The sequence below is a fragment of the Gadus chalcogrammus genome, chromosome 22, assembly GCF_026213295.1.
Source record: "Gadus chalcogrammus isolate NIFS_2021 chromosome 22, NIFS_Gcha_1.0, whole genome shotgun sequence".
NCBI classification, from domain to species: Eukaryota; Metazoa; Chordata; class Actinopteri; order Gadiformes; family Gadidae; genus Gadus; species Gadus chalcogrammus.
Window position 1 is genome coordinate 516200 of NC_079433.1, and position 21827 is coordinate 538026.

Consider the following 21827-nt stretch of genomic DNA (forward strand, 5'->3'; position numbering starts at 1 on the left):
GAGAGGAGAGAGAGAGAGAGAGAGAGAGAGAGACAGAGTGAGAGAGGGACTGAGAGGTAGAGCTGTCTCTACTCTGCGTTCTTCAGGAAGGCATGTGCAGACATGACGACATTCCAATCGTTTTCTCCAACACTATAGGCCTGGCCCCCCCCCTTCGCCCTGGCCCCTCCCCCCTCATTCCTAGCCCCTCCCCCCTCGTCCTCGGCCACCCATTCCCGGCCACCATCAGGGAGAACTTGGCCCCGCTCCATTGGCTCCAAGGAGACCTGCTTCACCCTCCCATACAATGGCCATGTAGTCACAAGGGGTGTGGGAGTACGTGTGTGTGTGTGTGTGTGTGTGTGTGTGTGTGTGTGTGTGTGTGTGTGTGTGTGTGTGTGTGTGTGTGTGTGTGTGTGTGTGTGTGTTTCTGTGTGTGTGTTTCGATTTCGTATTTCGATAAGACAAGATAATATTTTATTGGTCAAAGACCAATAAAATACATTACACATTTGTGAGACCAAGACATTTGTGATGTCTGTGTTAATGTGTGTTTATGTGTGTGTGTGTACGTGTGTGTCTGTCTGTGTGACTGTGTGTGCGTGTGTGTGTGTGTTTTGTGAACCCGTGTGTGTGTGTGTGTGCCTGTGCGTGAGTAGTTGATCAGCCGTAAAAACTTTTGTGTTTGCATATTTTACAAACGATGGCGTTCAAAACTCATCCCCTGCCAACCGACAAATCCCTCAAACTAAGCCTCCCTCACAAACCCTTCGTCCAATCACAAGGCAGATAACCGGTTTGAAAAAAAAACTTTGAATTTCAGGTCAAACAACAAGAGAGCAGCGAGGCTGCGGTGAGATGTTAGCCACCTCTCCTCTCCTCTCTGAGCCTGTTCCATCACAGGCCACGCCCCTCCTCTACCAACACAGCCACGCCCCCTCCTCTACCAACACGGCCACGCCCTCATCTCTACCAACACGGCCACGCCCTCTTCTCTTACTGTAGTATGGGACCCGGTCACGCCCTCTTATCTTACTGTAGTGCAGAACAGGCCACGCCCTCTTCTCTTACTGTAGTGCAGAACAGGCCACGCCCTCTTCTCTTACTGTAGTGCAGAACAGGCCACGCCCTCATCTCTTACTGTAGTATGGGACCCGGTCACGCCCTCTTATCTTACTGTAGTGCAGAACAGGCCACGCCCTCTTCTCTTACTGTAGTGCAGAACAGGCCACGCCCTCTTCTCTTACTGTAGTGCAGAACAGGCCACGCCCTCTTCTCTTACTGTAGTGCAGAACAGGCCACGCCCTCTTCTCTTACTGTAGTGCAGAACAGGCCACGCCCTCTTCTCTTACCGTGGTACAGTACAGGCCACGCCCTCTTTTCTTAAATTGGTACAGAACAGGCCACGCCCTCTTCTCTTACCGTGGTACAGTACAGGCCACGCCCTCTTTTCTTAAATTGGTACAGTACAGGCCACGCCCTCTTCTCTTACCGTGGTACATTACAGGCCACGTCCTCTTCTCTTACTGTGGTACATTACAGGCCACGCCCTTACTGCTCTGCAGGTGCTGCAGCTCACCTGTACATACCTGTCCCTCCCCCTCCTGCCCCTCAGAGCTCCTCTCTCTCTCTCTCTCTCTACCATTCGCTCCGTATGGACCCGCCCCCACCTCCCACCAGATCTCTGCGTCTCCACGTGTGGGTCGTTTATTAACTGATGGCCCCTCCTCTCTGGAACTCAGGAGGAGGAGGAGGAGGAGGAGGAGGAGGAGGAGGAGGAGGAGGAGGAGGAGGAGGAGGAGGAGGAGGAGGAGGAGGAGAGAGGAGGAGGAGGAGGAGAGGAGGGGGAGGAGGAGGAGGAGGAGGAGGAGGAGGAGGAGGAGGAGGAAGAGGAGGGGAGAGGAGGAGGAGGAGGAGAGGAGGGGGAGGAGGAGGAGGAAGAGGAGGGGAGAGGAGGAGGAGGAGGAGGAGGAGGAGGAGGAGGAGGAGGAGGAGGAGGAGGGGAGAGGAGGAGGAGGAGGAGAGGAGGGGGAGGAGGAGGAGGAGGAGGAGGAGGAGGAGGAGGAGAGGAGGAGGAGAGGAGGAGGGTCGGTCCACATTTCGGCGTGCGAGGGCCGGCCCTCCTTCAATCATATCGGCCCCAATACTGATTATACGACCGCCTTACTTACCTGACAATACGGATAACTCAAAGAGCCCAAGAAAGAACCTAACGTCAAATTGTTGCAATGGTGCATCCAGTATATATAGCGCTTCCTTGTCATGCACATCTATGTGACGGTTGGTATATGGTATAATTTTCTATTTCTTCAAACTGTAAAATCCTGTTTCTTCAAACTGTACAATCATTGCAACAAACTAAATTAAAATAAAACTAAAATGCTTTCTTTAAACTAAACTACGATTTTCTTCTTATATTTGGCGAATTTATGTTAGAATATTTTGCAAAAATATGTTGCGGTGCACGATGGGATTATACATCTAACAGCGAACGTTAACGGTCCATGGATGCTGCGGATGTTGCTTCGCTTATATTTTAATTTCAGTGGATGGGCTAAAAATCATGGAAAGAGTTGGCAAAAAGAAGAAAGGGGGAGCGGAGAAGATTCGGGACAAAAGGCAGAAATCTCTACAAGCTGAGGCGTCTGGATGTTTTAAAATAGATCGCTTGTTTGCTGTGGCCAGTGCTCCAACCGTTGCTGCTAGTGCCCCCGACGTCCCTGCTGCTACAACCTAACATAATCCATTGCTTGCTAGCAGGACTGTCCGGGTATGTGGAACCGTGTGGATTAATGTGGAATAATTGCAACTTGCAAGAAGCCCCGCGATCAAGACAGCGTCAAGGTAGGCCGTTTGGTTTTTAATTGTGCCCACCGCGACATGTTGAATTCGGCTCACAGGTCTTTCTTAAGTAGGTTCGCTGAAGTTGGTTCGGCTCATTTGCGCTAAAGGGGGGGGGGGGGGGTCGGTCGGTCGGTCCATAAGGGGCCGGTGTAGATGGAAAAATGCCAGGGCCGAAAATCGTTCCCAGTCCGACCCTGTGCAGTACATACAGTCCAGTGCACTGTGTGTATTACTGTGTACTCAATGTACTACAGTAGGTCTACACTCTGGGCCATGACAGTCAAACCTAACCCAGACCTTCACCACATCTCTAAAAACAACCGTTTGGTCGCTGCACCTGATAGCTTTCACTTCACAACCCACAGCAAGGTGCACTGGAATGCGTGCCTGTGCGTGTGCGTGCATGTGTGTGTGTTTGTGTGGGATTTGTGTGCGTGTTTGTACATAACCGCAACTCAGAGACAAAGGGAACACCTTCAGGACTCATGTGACGGTAGAATGGATCTGAAACGCGACTATAACCTGGTAGCGATGTGTATCAGCCTATAAGTAGTAGCTAGCCAAAGCATATTGTTACCAGCTAACCATATGATAGCCAGCTAGCCGTACCATATGATAGTCAGCTAGCCGTACCATATGATAGCCAGCTAGCCGTACCATATGATAGCCAGCTAGCCGTACCGTATGATAGCCAGCTAGCCGTACCGTATGATAGCCAGCTAGCCGTACCATATGATAGCCAACCAGCCTTACCATATGATAGCCAGCTAGCCGTACCGTATGATAGCCAGCTAGCCGTACCATATGATAGCCAGCTAGCCGTACCGTATGATAGCCAGCCAGCCTTACCATACTATAGTCAGCTAGCCGTACCATATGATAGCCAGCTAGCCGTACCATATGATAGCCAGCTAGCCGTACCGTATGATAGCCAGCTAGCCATACCATATGATAGTCAGCTAGCTGTTCCATATGATAGCCAGCTAGCCGTACCATATGATAGCCAGCCAGCCTTACCATACTATAGTCAGCTAGCCGTACCATATGATAGCCAGCCAGCCTTACTATATGATAGCCAGCTAGCCGTAGCATATCAATGCCAGTTGGCGCAGCCATTCAACATACTATAACGACCAAGCCGTAGCCCAGAGCAAGTTGTGTCTTGTCACAACAGGTAACTGTAATTAGAATAAACAAAACCTTTCAAACTAATATGTAGTTCGGTTAACAAAGGAGAAAAGATAGATTTGGCTAAATGTTGCTTCGTGTGTAGAATGGATTTGTAGAATCCATAACCTGTTTATCCTGTTCTGCCAATACCTCTGGGCAAAGTCGACGTAGTTTAACCTTTAATATCATGACAGGCTCCCACACTCTGGTGGCACAGCAGGGACTTTACAACTGCTGTCCTTACAGCGAATCATTAAGGAGCAGCAAGGGGTTGGACAGTACAGAGACAGGTCATTAAGGAGCAGCTAGGGGTTAGACAGTACAGAGACAGGTCATTAGGGAGCAGGTAGGGGTTAGACAGTACAGAGACTGGTCGTTAAGGAGCAGGTAGGGGTTAGACAGTACAGAGACAGGTCATTAAGGAGCAGGTAGGGGTTAGACAGTACAGAGACAGGTCATTAAGGAGCAGGTAGGGGTTAGACAGTAGAGACAGGTCATTAAGGAGCAGGTAGGGGTTAGACAGTACAGAGACAGGTCATTAAGGAGCAGGTAGGGGTTAGACAGTACAGAGACAGGTCATTAAGGTGCAGGTAGGGGTTAGACAGTACAGAGACAGGTCATTAAGAAGCAGGTAGGGGTTAGACAGTACAGAGACAGGTCATTAAGGAGCAGGTAGGGGTTAGACAGTAGAAACAGGTCATTAAGGAGGAGGTAGGGGTTAGACAGTACAGAGACAGGTCATTAAGGAGCAGGTAGGGGTTAGACAGTACAGAGACAGGTCATTAAGGAGCAGGTAGGGGTTAGACAGTACAGAGACCGGTCATTAAGAAGCAGCTAGGGGTTAGACAGTACAGAGACAGGTCATTAAGGTGCAGGTAGGGGTTAGACAGTACAGAGACAGGTCATTAAGGGGCAGGTAGGGGTTAGACAGTACAGAGACAGGTCATTAAGGTGCAGGTAGGGGTTGGACAGTATCTTGCTGTAGGAAGCCTACTAACTCATATTTACAAAACTGCAGACCAGTCTCTCTTCTCCTCACTCCAATCATTGCAAATCACCTGGTTACCATGGTGCTGTCTCCCTGACATCCTCCAGTCCTGTTAAACCCTCTCACACTAGCGGCTTAGAGGTTGCAAAATGTCTGCCCAGACATACAGGGGATAGGTGTTAGCACAGGGGCTGGGTGTTTTCACTGGGGCTAGGTGTTAGCACGGGGGCTGGGTGTTTTCACTGGGGCTAGGTCTTAGCACTGGGGCTAGGTGTTAACACAGGGGCTAGGTGACAGCCCACAGACTAGGTGTTAGCACAGGGGCTAGGTGTTAGCACTGGGTATAGGTGTTAGCACTGGGTCTATGTGTTAGCACTGGAGCTAGGTGTTAGCACTGGGCCGTGGGGGATGCAGCCGTCACTCGTCCGCTGGCTGAGTTATGCCGGGACTCTCAGCCCCTCAGGTTCTCACAGTTTGACGGCAGCTCTGCTGTTTGCGTTCTGCCTCCCGCCTCGTGAACCAGGGTTTGGCAACATGTTGCATCAGCAGCCTCAAGGGAGAGCTGAAGGCATTCCTCATGACTGTTCGCTAACGCTTCCTGTGGCAGGCTTCACCCGTACGAATAACTGACAGAAATGTGAACAAGGAGTGAAGAGGAAACCACTGAATCACCGCAATCGTCAGCTTTGCATTCACCAGCGCTCGGCAGGGCTTCCTGTTTCTACAAGAAGCTTTGCTCAGCCATGAATGTCCCATAACTCTCAGTAACGCTTAAAACCCAACAGGATAAATAGTCGATATAAAATGAAAAGATAAGTATAAAGTATTCATGACGATATCCCGAGCGAGCGTCTGAATCAAACCCACCCTTCTGCAGACCCGCCCCCCTCCTGTTACGGGTTGTGGGGGGGGGGGGGGAGGCTCAACATTTCATGCCAAACGTCTCGGAATGGGAGGAATGACTGGAATTGTGGTGAATAAGGGAGTGACGTCATAGAGCCGAGGTCTTCACGGGAACAGGAAGAGAGCATTTCAACAGCAGGTGAGTGACGGGCCTGAGACACACACGATCAGCTGATCCACCCTGGGACAGTTGCGGCCGGGGGTGGGGGGGGGGGGGGGGTCAGTTAGGGCTCTGACCCACACAGGGAACGCTCTGACACACAGCTGTGAGGACGACGTCCACTGCACAGAACGAGCTGAACGGATTCACAGGGCGCTCAGGTCACCAGGAGTGGCAGGTCACCAGGGCCGGCTCCCCAGTGTGAGGAGCCGGCTCAGGGGGGGCCGCAGTGGGGGGGCCGGTGGCGGTGGCCTTGGACTCACGTCTGTTTCCGTTTGCAGTAGATGAAGGCGCCGACGGCCAGCAGCACAGCGGCCAGAACGCCGATCACGATCCCGGCGATCGCGCCCCCGGTTAGACCCTCGGGGTCCAGGGCGCCCTCCTCTGCAACGCAAGAGACCGCCGTTAGCACGATACCAGGGTTAGCACGCCGTTAGCAGGCTACCAGGGTTAGCACGCTACCAGGTATAGCACGCACCCAGGGTTAGCACGCCATCAAGGTTAGCATGCGACCAGGGTTAGCACGCTACCAGGCTTAGAACGCTATCAATGTTAGCACGCTCCCAGGGTTAGCACGGCATCAAGGTAAGCACGCTATCAGGGTTAGCACGTTATCAGGGTTAGCACGCTATTAATGTTAGCACGCTACCAGGGTTAGAACGCTATCAATGTTAGCACGCTACTAGGGTTAGCACGCTACCAGGGTCAGAACGCTATCAATGTTAGCACGCTACCAGGGTTAGCCCGCTACCAGGGCTAGCATACCATCAGAGTTAGCCTGCTACCAGGGTTATCTGGAAGGAGGAACTGGGGGCCAGACGACGGCCGAGGAAGCGGTTTAAGGAAGCGGGACCAGACCCCCCAGACCCCCCAGACCCCCCCAGACCCCCCCCCCCCCCCCCCCCCCCACACCCCTCTTACACACTTATTGTCTGTTGTACATCCTGGCACTTAATAACAGTTCTTAGCATGGTGAAGCGCATTACCCTAGCTGTCTGCGTTGTGTCTGGGGAATGGGTTAACCTAGTGATGGTTAGTGCTGGGCCCTCGGTCCTATGAACCCCCTCACTGTACCCACAGAGGTATATTGTTGTTCCTCTTCCTCCGGACTAATGGACTTACTGTGAGACGCTTTGGATAAAAGCGACTGATAAACGCCCTGAAGGTCAAGTTAATGAAGGTGAGCTTGCTGAGCCTGAGCCGAGACATCGACCAGCTGCCCTCAGTCTAACGTTTGACAGTCTCTGGGCTCCTGTCTGCCTGGGGCCCCTTGAGGCCCCTGAGACCAACCCCGGCCCCCGTCCTCTGCCTGCAGGAGAGCGGGTGACCCGGGCCGACGTCCTCCTCCAACCGGGACGCAGCTCAAAACAGAAAACCAACGGGCCCCGGGGGTGGGGGGGGGGTCTGACCTTTGACGGACAGCATGAAGGTGCTGGAGGTGTTGCGCTGGGTCTTGGCGTTGTACGCCTGGCAGGTGTACAGCCCCGCGTCGCGGTACGCCACCTTGGCGATGGTGAGCACCTTGGTGGTCTCCGTCCGCGCCGTGTTGTTGAAGCGCCACTTGATGGCGGCGGGGGGGTTGGAGTCCAAGGAGCACGTGAGGGTCAGCTTGTCGTTGACCTCCACGGCGCTCTCGCCGCTGATCGTCAGGCTGTCAGGACCGTCTGGGGGGGGGGAAACCGAGGGTTAGCAGGCGGGCTAGCAGCCGGGCGCTATGCTGCCGAGCTGGGCGTAGCGCTTAGCCTAGAGCTTAGCCTAGCCCTCGGTGGAGAGCCTAAGGTAGCGCTTAGCCTAGCACCTAGCGCATCCCTCGATGGAGAGCCTAGCGTAGCCTAGTGCTCAGAGCAGAGCGTAGCCTAGCCCTTGGAGGAGTGCTAAGCTGATTAGCGTAGCGCTATGCTTAGCACTACGCTAATCAGCCGTGGGCTCATTGGACCCCCCCGCGTCCGGCCGGGCCCCTCCCCCCGTTGCCCTGGCGACGGCGGACTCACAGAGCACCACCAGGGTGTAGGCGGCTTTGACGGAGTTGACGGCGTTCTTGAGGGTGCAGGTGTAGACGCCGCGGTGCTCCTTCGCCAGGGGGAGGAGCCTCAGCATGGAGCCGTTGGCCAACAGCGTGGTGCGGCCGTCCTTCGGCAGGGCGGCGCCGTCCTTAAGCCACGCCCACTGGGCCACCTCGCCGGCCGCCGCGGCGCACGTCAGGTTGACCCCCCCGGCCACGCCCGCCAGCTGCCCCGCCGCGGGACCGCTGACCTGCGCCCCGCTGATGGCCTCTGTCACCACGGAGACGGGAGGGGGGCGAGAGGGACGAGGGGACGAGGGAGGGATGGAGAGAGAGGGGGGAGAGGAGGGGGAGGAGGGAGGAGGGGATGGAAAGAGGGAGAGAGAGAGGGAGAGAGAGAGGGAAGGAGAGAGGGGGTGATGGGGGAGGGAGAGAGGAAGGGAGAGGGAGAGAGGGAGAGAGGGAGGGGGGGAGGGAGGGAGCAGAGAGAGAGAGAGAGGGAAGGAGAGAGGGGGGAGGGAGGGAGCAGAGAGAGAGAGAGAGAGAGAGAGAGAGGGAAGGAGAGAGGGGGAAGGGAGAGAGAGTGAGAGTGAGGGAGGGAGGGAGAGAGAGAGCGAGCGAGGGGTTGGAGGGAGAGAGGGAGGGGGGGAGGAGGGAGGGAGGGGGGAGGGAGAGAGGGAGGGAGGGAGAGTCAGACCACCTCCTTGTCATCGGGGTAAGACTGTTTCAGGTTCAGCCCGCTACATGAGAACATGCTAACATGCTAACTCAAGACTAGCTTCCCCCCCACACCCCGCTCCAAGCAGCCGGCAGCTGATTGGCCAGTGGAGCATCAGGTTGAAGGTAAACAATGGAGGGACACCGTGCCTTGTTTGCTGTTCCAGGTAGCCCCCCCCCCCCCCCTGCCCCTTGAGCAAACAGGAGGTTCTCAGCGTTACCTTGGATACGACTATCTTTCCCAGGATACATAATAGGACGATCCCCTTCTGATGAGTTAGGACTTTATACCTGTCTGCTCTGTTTAATTCATATCGTCACTTAATGATCATCAATATAGTAAGTAGAAGAGGAGGAGAGAACACAACAAGTATATTATGGTTTCTACTGGAGTAGGTCATCCTTAAATACATGTACTTACTACATGATGTCATCATACATCATGATAGCACACAGAACTTTAACAGTCTGTCTCTACCTCAGTCTCTCTCTGACTCAGAATTATACCTCCCTCTCCCTCCCCATGTATCTCCCCCTCTACATCCCTCTTCCTGACCTCCTCCTTCTCTCCCCCTCTATCTCTCTCTATCTCCCCTTCTACCACTTTTTCTCCCCCCTCTTATCTCTATCTCTCCTCCCTCTCTCCCTCTCCCCCCCTCCGCCCCTCTCCGTCTCTCTCCCTCCCCCCCTCCCCCCCAGCCTCCCCCCCCCCTCTCCCCCTCTCCCCCTCCCCCCCTCCCCCCCCTCCCTCCCCCCTCCCTCCCCTCCCCCTCACCCATCACGGTGAAGGAGACGGCGGGGGCGTCGACCGTGCGCAGGGTCTTGGCGTTGTGGGCGGAGCAGTGGTACGTCCCGCCCTGCGTCAGGCCGAGGTCGCTGAGGACCAGAGTGGGGGCGGTCTTCCCGGGGAGGGCCTTCCCGTTGTGGAGCCAGCTGAGGGCGGCGGGGGGGTCGGACACCGCAGAGCACGACAGCGTCATGTTGGAGCCCCTCCCCACGAAGCCCCCGGCCGCCACCGCCGGCAGCGAGGTCATCTTCACAGCCTCCGGACCGTCTGGGGGAGGAGGGGGGGGGGGGGGAGACAGGGGAGGTGAGGAGGGACAGGCATGGCGGGAGGGAGACGGAGAGACCAGAGGGAGATGGAGGTCGACGCTGGAGGACGGAATAACCCTCGAGACGAGGTCGACGGCGGACAGGATGTGAACCGACGGCCCAGACGCAGACCAGCGTCGGTAAGATCAGACTTTATTGTCTGTTACACACGGGTTACAGAAAACGTTCTTTGACATGGCTCCAGTCACAAGTTAACACTGACACAAAAGACAAGACCAGACATGGGTGTTGAGCTCTCTGACGGTGGTCTTCATTTGGTGCTGTTCAGCAGGGCTATTGCAGAGGGGATGAAGGATTTCTTGTAGGTGCTTTTACGGGCCACTGGTGCATTGAAACGGATGCCTAATGGCAGCAGCCGGAAGGAGTGAAGGAGGGGGTGAGAGGGGTCCTCAGTGATCAGGTCGGCTCTCCTGATCACGTCACGGCTCAGATAGGGGGTGTTGGGGGGAGACAGTTATTTTGGCAGCCTGATTAGTAGGCAGAGAGCTGTACCTCACTGGGTTCACTGGGCTCTCTGGCCTCACTGGGACTATATGGGACTCACTGGGACTCACTGGGACTCACTGGGGCTCCCTGGCCTCACTGGGACTCACTGGGACTCACTGGGCAATCCCACAGTGGACTGACATGTTGAAGGGGGCGCAGTACTCACAGTGGCCTGAAATGTCGAAGGGGGCGCAGTACTCACGGTGAACTGACTTGTTGAAGGGGGCGCAGTACTCACAGTGGACTGACTTGTTGAAGGGGGCGCAGTACTCACAGTGGACTGACTTGTTGAAGGGGGCGCAGTACTCACAGTGGACTGACTTGTTGAAGGGGGCGCAGTACTCACAGTGGACTGACTTGTTGAAGGGGGCGCAGTACTCACAGTGGACTGACTTGTTGAAGGGGGCGCTGTTCACCGTCTTCTCCAGCTTGTTGGTGGCGCTGCAGCCGATTGGTCCGCGGAGTTCCCAGCGGTTAACCTCCCGGATGGTCACGCTGCTCCACTGCTCCCCCTGCTCAGCCGCCGGGGGGGGGGGGGGGGGGGCATGAGAGGGGGGGGGGGGGACATGAAGGACGCATGAAAACGTGGACGCATGATGGGACGGATGAAGAGGTGAACACATGGCTAGCCAGGGTATGTGAAAGGATGACTGAATGAAAACAGCAGGGTGACTGGATGAGGATCCACATGAGGACTGGATGGGAATCTAAACATCCATGAAGGGATGAAGGGACATATGGAGATGGAGGACAGACCAGAGAACAGAAAGAACGGAGAACAGAGAACAGAGAACAGAGAACAGAGAGAACAGAGAACAGAGAGAACAGAGAAGAGGGAACAGAGAACAGAGAGAACAGAGAAGAGAGAACCGAGAGAACAGAGAACAGAGAAGAGAGAGTGGATCAGGCCTTCTGAGCATTCAGTCCAACTAGATTCAGTCCCCCCCCCCCCCCCCCCCCCCCCTGCGCCTTACGGTGGAGATGGAGGTCCTCTTGCCGTCGCCCAGCAGGGGGGTGGTGCCGTTGGTCCAGCTGAAGACGAGGAAGGAGCCCAGGGCGGAGCAGTTGAGGACGACGGTGGAGTTGGTCTCCAGAGCCTCCATGGGGGAGGAGGCGATCAGCACGCTGGACACCGGCACTGGGGGAGGGGCCACAGGTCAGAGCGCACAACACACACTAGCCGTCTTTACACTGCCCGGTATGCCCGTCTTATGCACGCCTTTTTCCCGGCAAGGTCCGCACGTTTACACCAACCGAGGTAAATCGCCGGCTTGAGCTAGCACCCCAATTGACCCTCTTGGACCCTACGCACATCGGCGGTTTCATTCTGATATGAATGCGATAAGATGGCTCTGCGTTTCCCGGGGTAGGAGGGGGGGGGCGGGGGGGGGGGGGGGGGGAGGTGTCTGTCGCTGCGTTGTCTCTACAACAGAGACAACGCAGCGACATCAACATGAGGAGTTCTAACTGGAGAGACGGGGAAATCTGTGAGCTGCTGATCATCATGTGAGAGGAGGTGATGCAGTCGCATTAGACAAAGACGGGGAAAGACGGTGCGATCTACGAGAGAGACGTTCTTTATCCTCTAGATGAAATACAAGTGGTCAGCAAAATAAAGACAATTTTGCAGTTTTTGCACTTGGAGATAGTTAATTGGGTTTTCAGCCTACACTCAGATTTATAATCATTCTTGCATGCGAGTCTCGTGAATCAAAAAAAACAAAAAACATTCACTGTATGCAAATGATTCTAAAGAGGTCTACTCTCCGCGCGTAGCCCCGCCTTCTCCATTGAACGAAGACAGCAGGGATTTTAACCAGTCGGTTTTACACACGCAAAGCAGCGAACCGGCAGGGCGAGCCAAGCCGCCACTCAACTGGCTTAGCTGTAAAAAAAAAAGGCCTTGTGAGACACACACACACAAACACACACACAGAGACACATACACACACACACACATACAGTAACATACCACACATACACAGACAAAAACAGTAACAAACCACACACACACACATACAGACACAAGCACACACACACACACACACACACACACACACACACACACACACACACACACACACACACACACACACACACACACACACACACAGTAACATACCTCACAAACACAAACACACACGTTTCCAGGCTGCAGAGGAACTATGTGGGAGATCTCGTCTCCGTGGACCATGTGACCACGGAGCTCAAGACCACATGCCACTCATACTTCAGCTCAAAGTCCTCCTGTCACTCACACATCAGATCAAAGACCTCCTGTCACTCACACATCAGATCAAAGACCACCTGTCAGTCAGACATCAGATCAAAGACCTCCTGTCACTCACACATCAGATCAATAACCTCCTGTCACTCACACATCAGCTCAAAGACATCCTGTCACTCACACATCAGATCAAAGACCTCCTGTCACTCACACATCAGATCAAAAACCTCCTGTCACTCATACATCAGATCAAAGACCTCCTGTCACTCACACATCAGATCAAAAACCTCCTGTCACTCATACATCAGATCAAAGACCTCCTGTTACTCACTCATCAGCTAGAAGGTACTCGCCTATGATCTCCTCCTGTGAGGTGTTCCTCTACTCTACAGACCTCCCGCCCGCCCTGGCCGGGGCGGTTCTAAGATGACCACTTCTGGTTGAGTAGAGAGCCTCGTTCGGGAAGGTTCACCATGAGGCGATGCACCATGAGGTCTGGTCCCGGGGGCGGTGGACACCTGGAACCTGTGGACTGAGCGGTTCTGAGACGTCTCCCCGTCTGAGTGCTGATGAGTGGAAGGATCTTTATTCCATCCCTTCAATAATTCAGGCTAATGGGGGACGCACCCTGCAGTCTGTAGCGAGACGGAGCCAGACCGCACTCCTTCTATTCTGGAAATAGGAACCTGATCACCCCCATCTGTGGGCTCTGGACTGACCTGCAGTGCGTGACAACGTTCAGAACCAACACCAACAGAGACACCATGTTCCTGACCCTTCAGAACCAACACCAGCAGAGACGCTATGTTCCTGACCCTTCAGAACCAACACCAAAGGAGACGCTATGTTCCTGACCCTTCAGAACCAACACCAAAGGAGACGCTATGTTCCTGACCCTTCAGAACCAACACCAAAGGAGACGCTATGTTCCTAACCCTTCAGAACCAACACCAGCAGAGACGCTATGTTCCTGACCCTTCAGAACCAACACCAAAGGAGACGCTATGTTCCTGACCCTTCAGAACCAACACCAGCAGAGACACCATGTTCCTGACCCTTCAGAACCAACACCAGCAGAGACGCTGTGTTCCTGAGCCTTCAGAACCAACACCAGCAGAGACGCTATGTTCCTGACCCTTCAGAACCAACACCAGCAGAGACGCTATGTTCCTGACCCTTCAGAACCAACACCAGCAGAGACGCTATGTTCCTGACCCTTCAGAACCAACACCAGCAGAGACGCTATGTTCCTGACCCTTCAGAACCAACACCAGCAGAGACGCTATGTTCCTGACCCTTCAGAACCAACACCAAAGGAGACGCTATGTTCCTGACCCTTCAGAACCAACACCAACAGAGACGCTATGTTCCTGACCCTTCAGAACCAACACCAAAGGAGACGCTGTGTTCCTGACCCTTCAGAACCAACACCAAAGGAGACGCTATGTTCCTGACCCTTCAGAACCAACACCAGCAGAGACGCTATGTTCCTGACCCTTCAGAACCAACACCAACAGAGACACCATGTTCCTGACCCTTCAGAACCAACACCAAAGGAGACGCTGTGTTCCTGACCCTTCAGAACCAACACCAGCAGAGACGCTATGTTCCTGACCCTTCAGAACCAACACCAGCAGAGACGCTATGTTCCTGACCCTTCAGAACCAACACCAAAGGAGACGCTATGTTCCTGACCCTTCAGAACCAACACCAGCAGAGACGCTGTGTTCCTGAGCCTTCAGAACCAACACCAGCAGAGACGCTATGTTCCTAACCCTTCATGTCATCTGTCCCTCGTCCTGACGCTGCTGGGGTCGGCCCTGTGGGCCCACCTCTCCTGTGGGCCTGCTGGGACCAGCTCCTCGGGGCCTGCTAGAACCAGGGGGGGGGGCAGCCTGTACCTCCTGCCTTGCTCATGGGTAGACCCTCTAGTCCGGACCGGGGCATGGGCCAAACAGCCTGGACCTAGTACCCCCTTTCCAGAACGGGGAATGGGGGTACTAGCTCCAGGCTGGGGAGGGGACGGGGGTACTAGCTCCAGGCTGCGCATTGCTAGGTCTAAGTCTAGGTCTAGGTCTAGGTCCAGGTCTAGGTCTAAGTCTAGGTCTAGGTCTAGGTCTAGGTCCAGGTCTAGGTCTAGGTTCAGGTCTTGGTCTAGGTCCAGGTCTTGGTCTTGGTCTAGGTCTAGGTCTAGGTGTAGCTTTAGGCCGTGCTAGGTCTAGGTCCAGGTCTTGGTCTAGGTCTAGGTGTAGCTTTAGGCCGTGCTAGGTCTAGGTCTAGGTCCAGGCCTTGGTCTAGGCCTAGGTCTAGGTCTAGGTGTAGCTTTAGGCCGTGCTAGGTCTAGGTCTAGGTGTAGCTTTAGGCCGTGCTAGGTCTAGGTCTAGGTCCAGGTCTTGGTCTAGGTCTAGGTGTAGCTTTAAGCCGTGCTAGGTCTAGGTCCAGGCCATGGTCTAGGTCTAGGTGTAGCTTTAGGCTGTGCTAGGTCTAGGTCTAGGTGTAGCTTTAGGCCGTGCTAGGTCTAGGTCAAGGTCTAGGTCTAGGTCTAGGTCTAGGTGTAGCTTTAGGCCGTGCTAGGTCTAGGTCTAGGTCTAGGTCTAGGTCCAGGTCAGGAGTCGGCAAACTACGGGCTGCATGCGGCCCTTTAGCCAAATAAATAAAAGACTCATTCTCGAAACTAACTTTAATGGGATTCATTTATGTATGATTGTTGTAGGCCAAAAGTCAACCATATATTATCAATTTGTAAAAGTATATTGCTTGTATATGTTTTTTCAGCATGAAATGTGCATCGCAAGACTATCAAATTCAGAAACAAAACTCCTGTGAAGCTGGATGAGAAAGGTAGCGGGTGTTTGATTATCTCATTCAATATTGCAAGTTGTAACCTTGAGTTAATATTGTTTTTTGCTTATGCGGGCCCCAAGTGTTGCTGGGAATGAATGTGACAAGAAGACTTAGCACTGAACCGGACAGTCACAATTAAATGTTTGAAATGATTATCAGTGTTGTTATTTTAAACTAGGGTTAGGCTGATATTTTCTATGATGCAATGATATCCATTCAATTTACCCAATAAGGACTGAAACCGAAGAGCTCGGCTCAATTTCAACTTAAAAACCTGATAGTGGATTGTTCCTTTATCCTCCCTCACTTCTTGTGAGATGTCACATCCACTCAAATGCCTGTTTTGTAGCCTAGGTTTTATTGCAATTGCATGAATTCATTGCACAAATCCAATTGTTGTATATGCCTATACAGACTATTTATTTGCTAAAGTAGCTTAATAGCCTATTACAACAAATAATCAGCCCCATACATCTATCCACACCTCATTTTTAACCAAAAATCTCCCTTTACAAAGAAAAGATTGCCAACCCCTGGTCTGGGTCTAGGTCCAGGTCCAGGTCTAGGTCCGGGTCCAGGTCCAGGTCTAGGTCTAGGTCTAGGTCCAGGTCTAGGTCTAGTTCCAGGTCTAGGTCCAGTTCTAGGTCTAGGTCTAGGTCAAGGTCTAGTGGACATGCAGTGCCCTGCGTGGGAAGGTGCAGCAGTGCTCTGTGTTCACAGGAACGCTGCAGTGTCGGTTACCAGACACAACCGGTTCTGACTGCGCCCATCAAAGGAATAATTATTGGGGGATTTCGACTGGGCCACTCCCAGCAAGACGGTGGATACTGGTTAACGCCAAAACCAGATGGAGAACCAGAAGAAGACTGTGGTTGCACTGGGCCGCCCCCCAGTAGAACCAGTAGGGGCAGTAATACCAAAGGTGTAACTGACTCTGGATGCCATGACGATGATGTCAGAGAGCCTGACGTCATCATGTGACCTCAGTGACCTTGACCAACCCGTCGTTATCCCACGGAGAGTAGGAAGGACGAGGGGAGGGGCGTGCCATCTCCTACGCCCCAACCTACTGAAACAACAGCCTTTGACTGACCTTCCCAGAAAGGGGAAGGTCAGTCATTCAAGGTAATGCTGAACGGAGACACCATGACCCCCGGTCTGACCTCTGACCCCCGCTGACCCCATGACCCCCGGTCTGACCCCCCGCTCTGACCCCTGAACCCCGGTCTGACCTCATGACTCCTGGTCTGACTCCTTTTCTCGGATCCAGATCGGAGAATCAAATACAAAACGGATCCCAATACATACAACCACACATACACACACACACACACACACACACACACACACACACACACACACACACACACACACGCGCGCGCACACACACACACACACACACACACACACACACACACACACACACACACACACACACACACACACACACAACCACACATACACACACAGCAGTACAGTTACAAGGGCCGCATCCTAAATAATGATCGCGGAAGTTCCTCTTTCATGCAAATGCAAACAGATGTATAATAATAATTATAAATATATATAATTATATATAACTATATACTAATAAATATGCATAAATATATGCATAAATATGTGTAAACCTAAATAAATAAATATACAAATATATCTAAACATACATATATTTATAAAAATAAATATTTTACTATATATATATAAATATACACATATATATGTGTATTTCTATATATAGTTATATCTATATATATGTATTTATATAAATACATATATATTTATATATATATATATATATATATATATATATATATATATATATATATATATATATATATATATATACATATATATATTAGTGGTGGGCCGTTATCGGTGTTAACGGCTGCATTAACGCGAAACATTTATCGCGCGATAAAAAAAATATCGCAGTTAATCTATTTTCAAACACTTCCTTGTTCGGACCCATCACGTGACTGAACTAACCAATCAGAAGCTAGAATTTAGAGGTAAACATGAGGGAATCAGAGCGGCAGATTCAACAGAATATCCTGACTGTGTTAAATATGTAAACATGTAAATATGTAATAATTGTGTAACATAAATATGTAAATGATTAACTGACTAAAAATTGTAAGAACATTTCTAGCAAATTAACTCCAATATAAATTACATTAATTTATTCTACAACTTTCAAATATTTAACTTCTAAACCTTACATTATTATGGATTATTACACGGCCCTTCTCAATGCTGTAGACTGCTCCATTCACTTGCATGGGCCTTCCCAACGTTCAGCTGTCAATTATTTTTGTTTAATGCTCTGTTCACTTGCATGGGCACTTCACAACTTCCGGCGGTGAATTATATTTGATAAATCACCATTGCCCAGTATAATTGACCGCTGTCAAGGTAAACCAACAGATTTTTTGCCGTTTGCCATTTTAATCTAGATTAATTTTGGAATTAATCTAGATTAATCTAGATCAAAAAAAATAATCTATGCCCACCACTAATTATATATATATATATATATATATATATATATATATATATATATATATATATATATATATATATATATATATATATATATATATATATATATAGCCCACTCACCGAGTGGGCTATATATATAGGATCGTCTCGGATCGTCTCGAATCTCAAGCCCACTCACCGAGCACGCGCAGCTCTATCTCCCAGGTCTGGGTGGTGGCCTTGTCGTCCACCATGTTGACGGAGTACTCGCCGTCGTCGGCGGCGGTGGTGGGGCCCATCTTCATCCGGCCGTTGGTGCGGTTCAGCCACACGCGGCCCTCGTATGCCTCCGGCACGTTCACCGTGGTGCCGGCCAGCGAGATAATGGGTTGGAGGCCCTCCTCGTCCGAGTGCTTGGACCAGACGATGGTGATGAAAGACTTCTCCAGGTCCGCCGTGGTCTTGAAGGTGACGTTCTGGCCCAGCTCCACGTACAGCGCCCCGTGGGGCAGCGCGTCCTGGGCCAATCCGCCTCCTGAGGGCGGGGGGGGGGGGGGGGGGGGGGGGGGTAGTACCACCTTTAAGTTACACAGACACTAAAGAGAAGCCTTTGTCATTATATAATAATGATAATAATAGTAATGGATTGAATTGATATAGCGCCTTTCTAGACACTCAAAGAGGCTTTACAGTGAAGGGGGGACCTCACCAACCACCACCAGTGTGTAGCCCCCACTGGGGTGATGGGCCAGAACGCTCACTGTTCACACTCATTGTATACCTTTATTTAACATTATATACCTTTATTTAACCTTATATACCTAGATCTGTAATATTATATACTTCTAACATTATAAACCTTTCCTTAAAATCATATACCTTTATCTTTCACATTATATAGACCTACCTTTAACATTATATACCCATCTTTAAATGATGTACATACCTTTAACATTATATACCTATCTTTAACATTATGTACTTCTAACATTACTTATCTGTATTCAACATTATATACCTTTATCTTTAACATTACATACATTTCGCATTATACCTACAGTATATCTTTAACATTATATATCTATCTTGACATTATATAACCATCATTCAAATGAGATACCTATCTTACACTTCCCATCTTTAACATTATATACCCCTCTTTACACTTGTTACCTATATTTAACATTATATGCCTCTATTATTATGTACCTATATCTTTAACATTATATACCTATCTATAACATTATATACTCACCTTAAACATTATATACATATCTTTAACATTATATACCTATCTTTAACATTATATACCTTTATTTAACATTAGGCCTATATACCTATCTTACACTTCTTATCTTTAAAATGATATAGGCCTACCTATCTTTAACATTATATACATGTATTTAACATTATGCACCTATCTTGCACTACCTATCTCTAACAATATGTACCGATCATTAAAGTTTATACGACAAAAAGCGTCTCCAATCCAAGTCGATTACAAACCACCGCGCCCTGAGCGCTCTGGGAGGTGGCTCTCAGCCCCACGACGCGGTGGCCCGGAGCCCGGGCCCCGGAGCCCGGGCGCGATGTTCTGCGTCGTGGGCATTAGGTGAGAGGTCTAGGAGACGATAAAGGGCAAAGGAGAGGAGACCTTACCGACGGACAGGAGCAGGAGGATCGTCTCGAATCTCAACAAATCCATGATGGCTTCACGGTTGGCGCCAGCAGAATGAGTCTCTACCTGTTGATCCGATCAAGTTAGGGAAACACCAACCTAGGGGTGTGTCAAGGGCTGTGTGTGTGTGTGTGTGTGTGTGTGTGTGTGTGTGTGTGTGTGTGTGTGTGTGTGTGTGTGTGTGTGTGTGTGTGTGTGTGTGTGTGTGTGTGTGTGTGTGTGTGTGTGTGTGTGTGTGTGTGTGAGAGAGTGCGTGTGCGTGTGTGTGTGTGTGTCTAAGCACCGCCCTCCGTTCCCTCCACTCCCCGCCTAATATAACTAAAAGTTATATTAATCAGTAAATAACGTACAGCGGTAACATGCGCAGGTTACTCTACCAATCATATACAATGTAATATAAAATGTCTCCATAATAATGCAGTAATAATTTTCTATATTTGGAAACCGCGTAGAATTTGATTATCGAACCGCCGGTCAGAAAGACGGCGGCTACTGTCGCCCCCTGGTGGGCATCACACCACATGGTTACATTATATCGTGTTATGCCATTAAATTATAGATCTATTAACAGTGCTAAGAGATACCTGGACAGAGTGGGGTCTAACTTTCAGGGCTCCAACTGAAGGCACATGTTGACCGGAATAAGAGCAATAGCAGACTGTAAAGGGACGACGAGCGGGGATGAGGAAGTGAATCTCTTCCAGATTAATTTAACACCTTTTGGCAACATTTCGAGCGCCCCTCCCCAGCGGAGGACGCACAGACGGACAAGCAGTCCTTCTGTACGTCTTACTTTACTGAGACTTAAGAATGTCATTGCCAGGGACTGCGTCTGTAATTGTTGTGTATATGACAACAACCATCTTGAATTATGTTATATTGAATTATGTTATACCACAGGGTTATATTGTATTATGTTATGCCACACAGCACATGGTTATATTACATTACATTACAGCACATGTTTATATCATTTTACATGACATTTCACGCATTGTCCTTTCTCTTAGTTCCTATTAATTGTGTTCACCAACAGTGCCCGGAGGCAGAAGAGTGAGCACATGGCAGAAGAACGACAAATGTCGACAAATATGGCCAAAGTATGAAACACATATCTCTCTGTCGGAAGTCCCGCCCCCTCTACCACTGCTGAACATCTAAGTGAAAGTCAATATTAACAACATTCATTCTCCAACTGTCTCCTCATTCTAACGATAAATTAGTCCTGAAAGATAAAGTAAATTAAAAGTTTATTTGGTTGTAACTTTTGTTGTCAGTTAAACGCGTTATTAACGGCGTTAACGCAAACCAATTTTAACGGCGTTAATGTTTTTTATCGCGCGATTATCGCAATATATATAGGCTATATATTTGTTTTTCTTTGGCTCAAAACAAAGAAGCACTAGCCTGACTGCTATGTTCAAGGCAGTATGTTTGTATGTTCATCGTTTAATTGCACTACAGGCTAACCCTAACCCTATTTTTTTCAATATCATCCCACTGCAGACGCAAATGGCCGTTCTCGTGTGGTGGGGGTTCCCGTTTACGAAGACTGGAACGCCCCCTTCTTATTCTTCGTCGCCTTTCTCGCTGAACTGTATTAAAATGACAAAGTGTACTACTCTGAAACCATGTAAATAGTGGTGTAAATAAACTTCCAAAGCTTTTCAAATCTTATTTGGAAAATAACTTCACATGGTGTGTCTTTTTACAATTTATTCATTACCAGCATTCGTAGTGTTGATCAGCAGTGAAATAGTCCGCTATAAGACGTTGACGTCGCTTAGCAACGGAAGACGCTGGGGTAGACAAGTCACTGGACTACTACCCTTGCAAGTGAACGGAGCGTTCCATGGCATTGAGGAGACCCGTATAATAAAGGCCTGTAAAATGTCTGTTTATGGCATAGATTTCTCCTCAAATTAGGCAAATAAAGCAATGATAAAAACACAAACGATCGATCAAAGGCCCGACCCGACAATCAAAACCCTCATTGTTTAACATGAATTGGCTAAACAAATGACCACTGTAGCATATTTAAACACAATTCAAATTGTGCAGAGAATTATTTCCATTGGTCATTCACAGTGGCGGCTGGCAATCAAACATGTTGGTGGGGCACAGTAACAGACAGGGGGTCTGAGGTTCTCCCCCCCCCCCCCCCCCCCCCCCCTCCCCATAACTTTTTTGGAATTTAATAGATTTGATTTCCTGTATTCTGGTGCATTTTGGGGATGG

The 21827-nt window shown here is 50.4% G+C and overlaps 2 protein-coding genes across 2 annotated transcripts in view; both read right to left on the reverse strand.

Moving 5' to 3' along the window:
• The window catches only part of LOC130376141 (chromodomain-helicase-DNA-binding protein 4-like), a 28878-nt gene extending 28774 nt beyond the window's left edge, over positions 1-104 (reverse strand). Inside the window, exon 1 of the mRNA XM_056583361.1 lies at positions 73-104. Coding sequence (XP_056439336.1) covers positions 73-104 — 32 coding nt within the window. The remainder of the gene's footprint in view (positions 1-72) is intronic.
• A 6116-nt stretch (positions 105-6220) lies between these two features.
• si:ch211-264f5.6 (carcinoembryonic antigen-related cell adhesion molecule 5) lies at positions 6221-19707 on the reverse strand. Its single transcript, XM_056583324.1, has 8 exons — positions 19571-19707; positions 18111-18446; positions 11337-11500; positions 10745-10874; positions 9539-9817; positions 8036-8317; positions 7454-7708; positions 6221-6428 (listed from the first exon to the last, which is right to left on the reverse strand). Exons 1-8 carry the CDS (start codon positions 19614-19616, stop codon positions 6304-6306), a joined length of 1617 nt encoding a protein of 538 aa, XP_056439299.1. The 5' UTR covers positions 19617-19707; the 3' UTR covers positions 6221-6303.
• Between the last annotated feature and the right edge of the window lie 2120 nt (positions 19708-21827).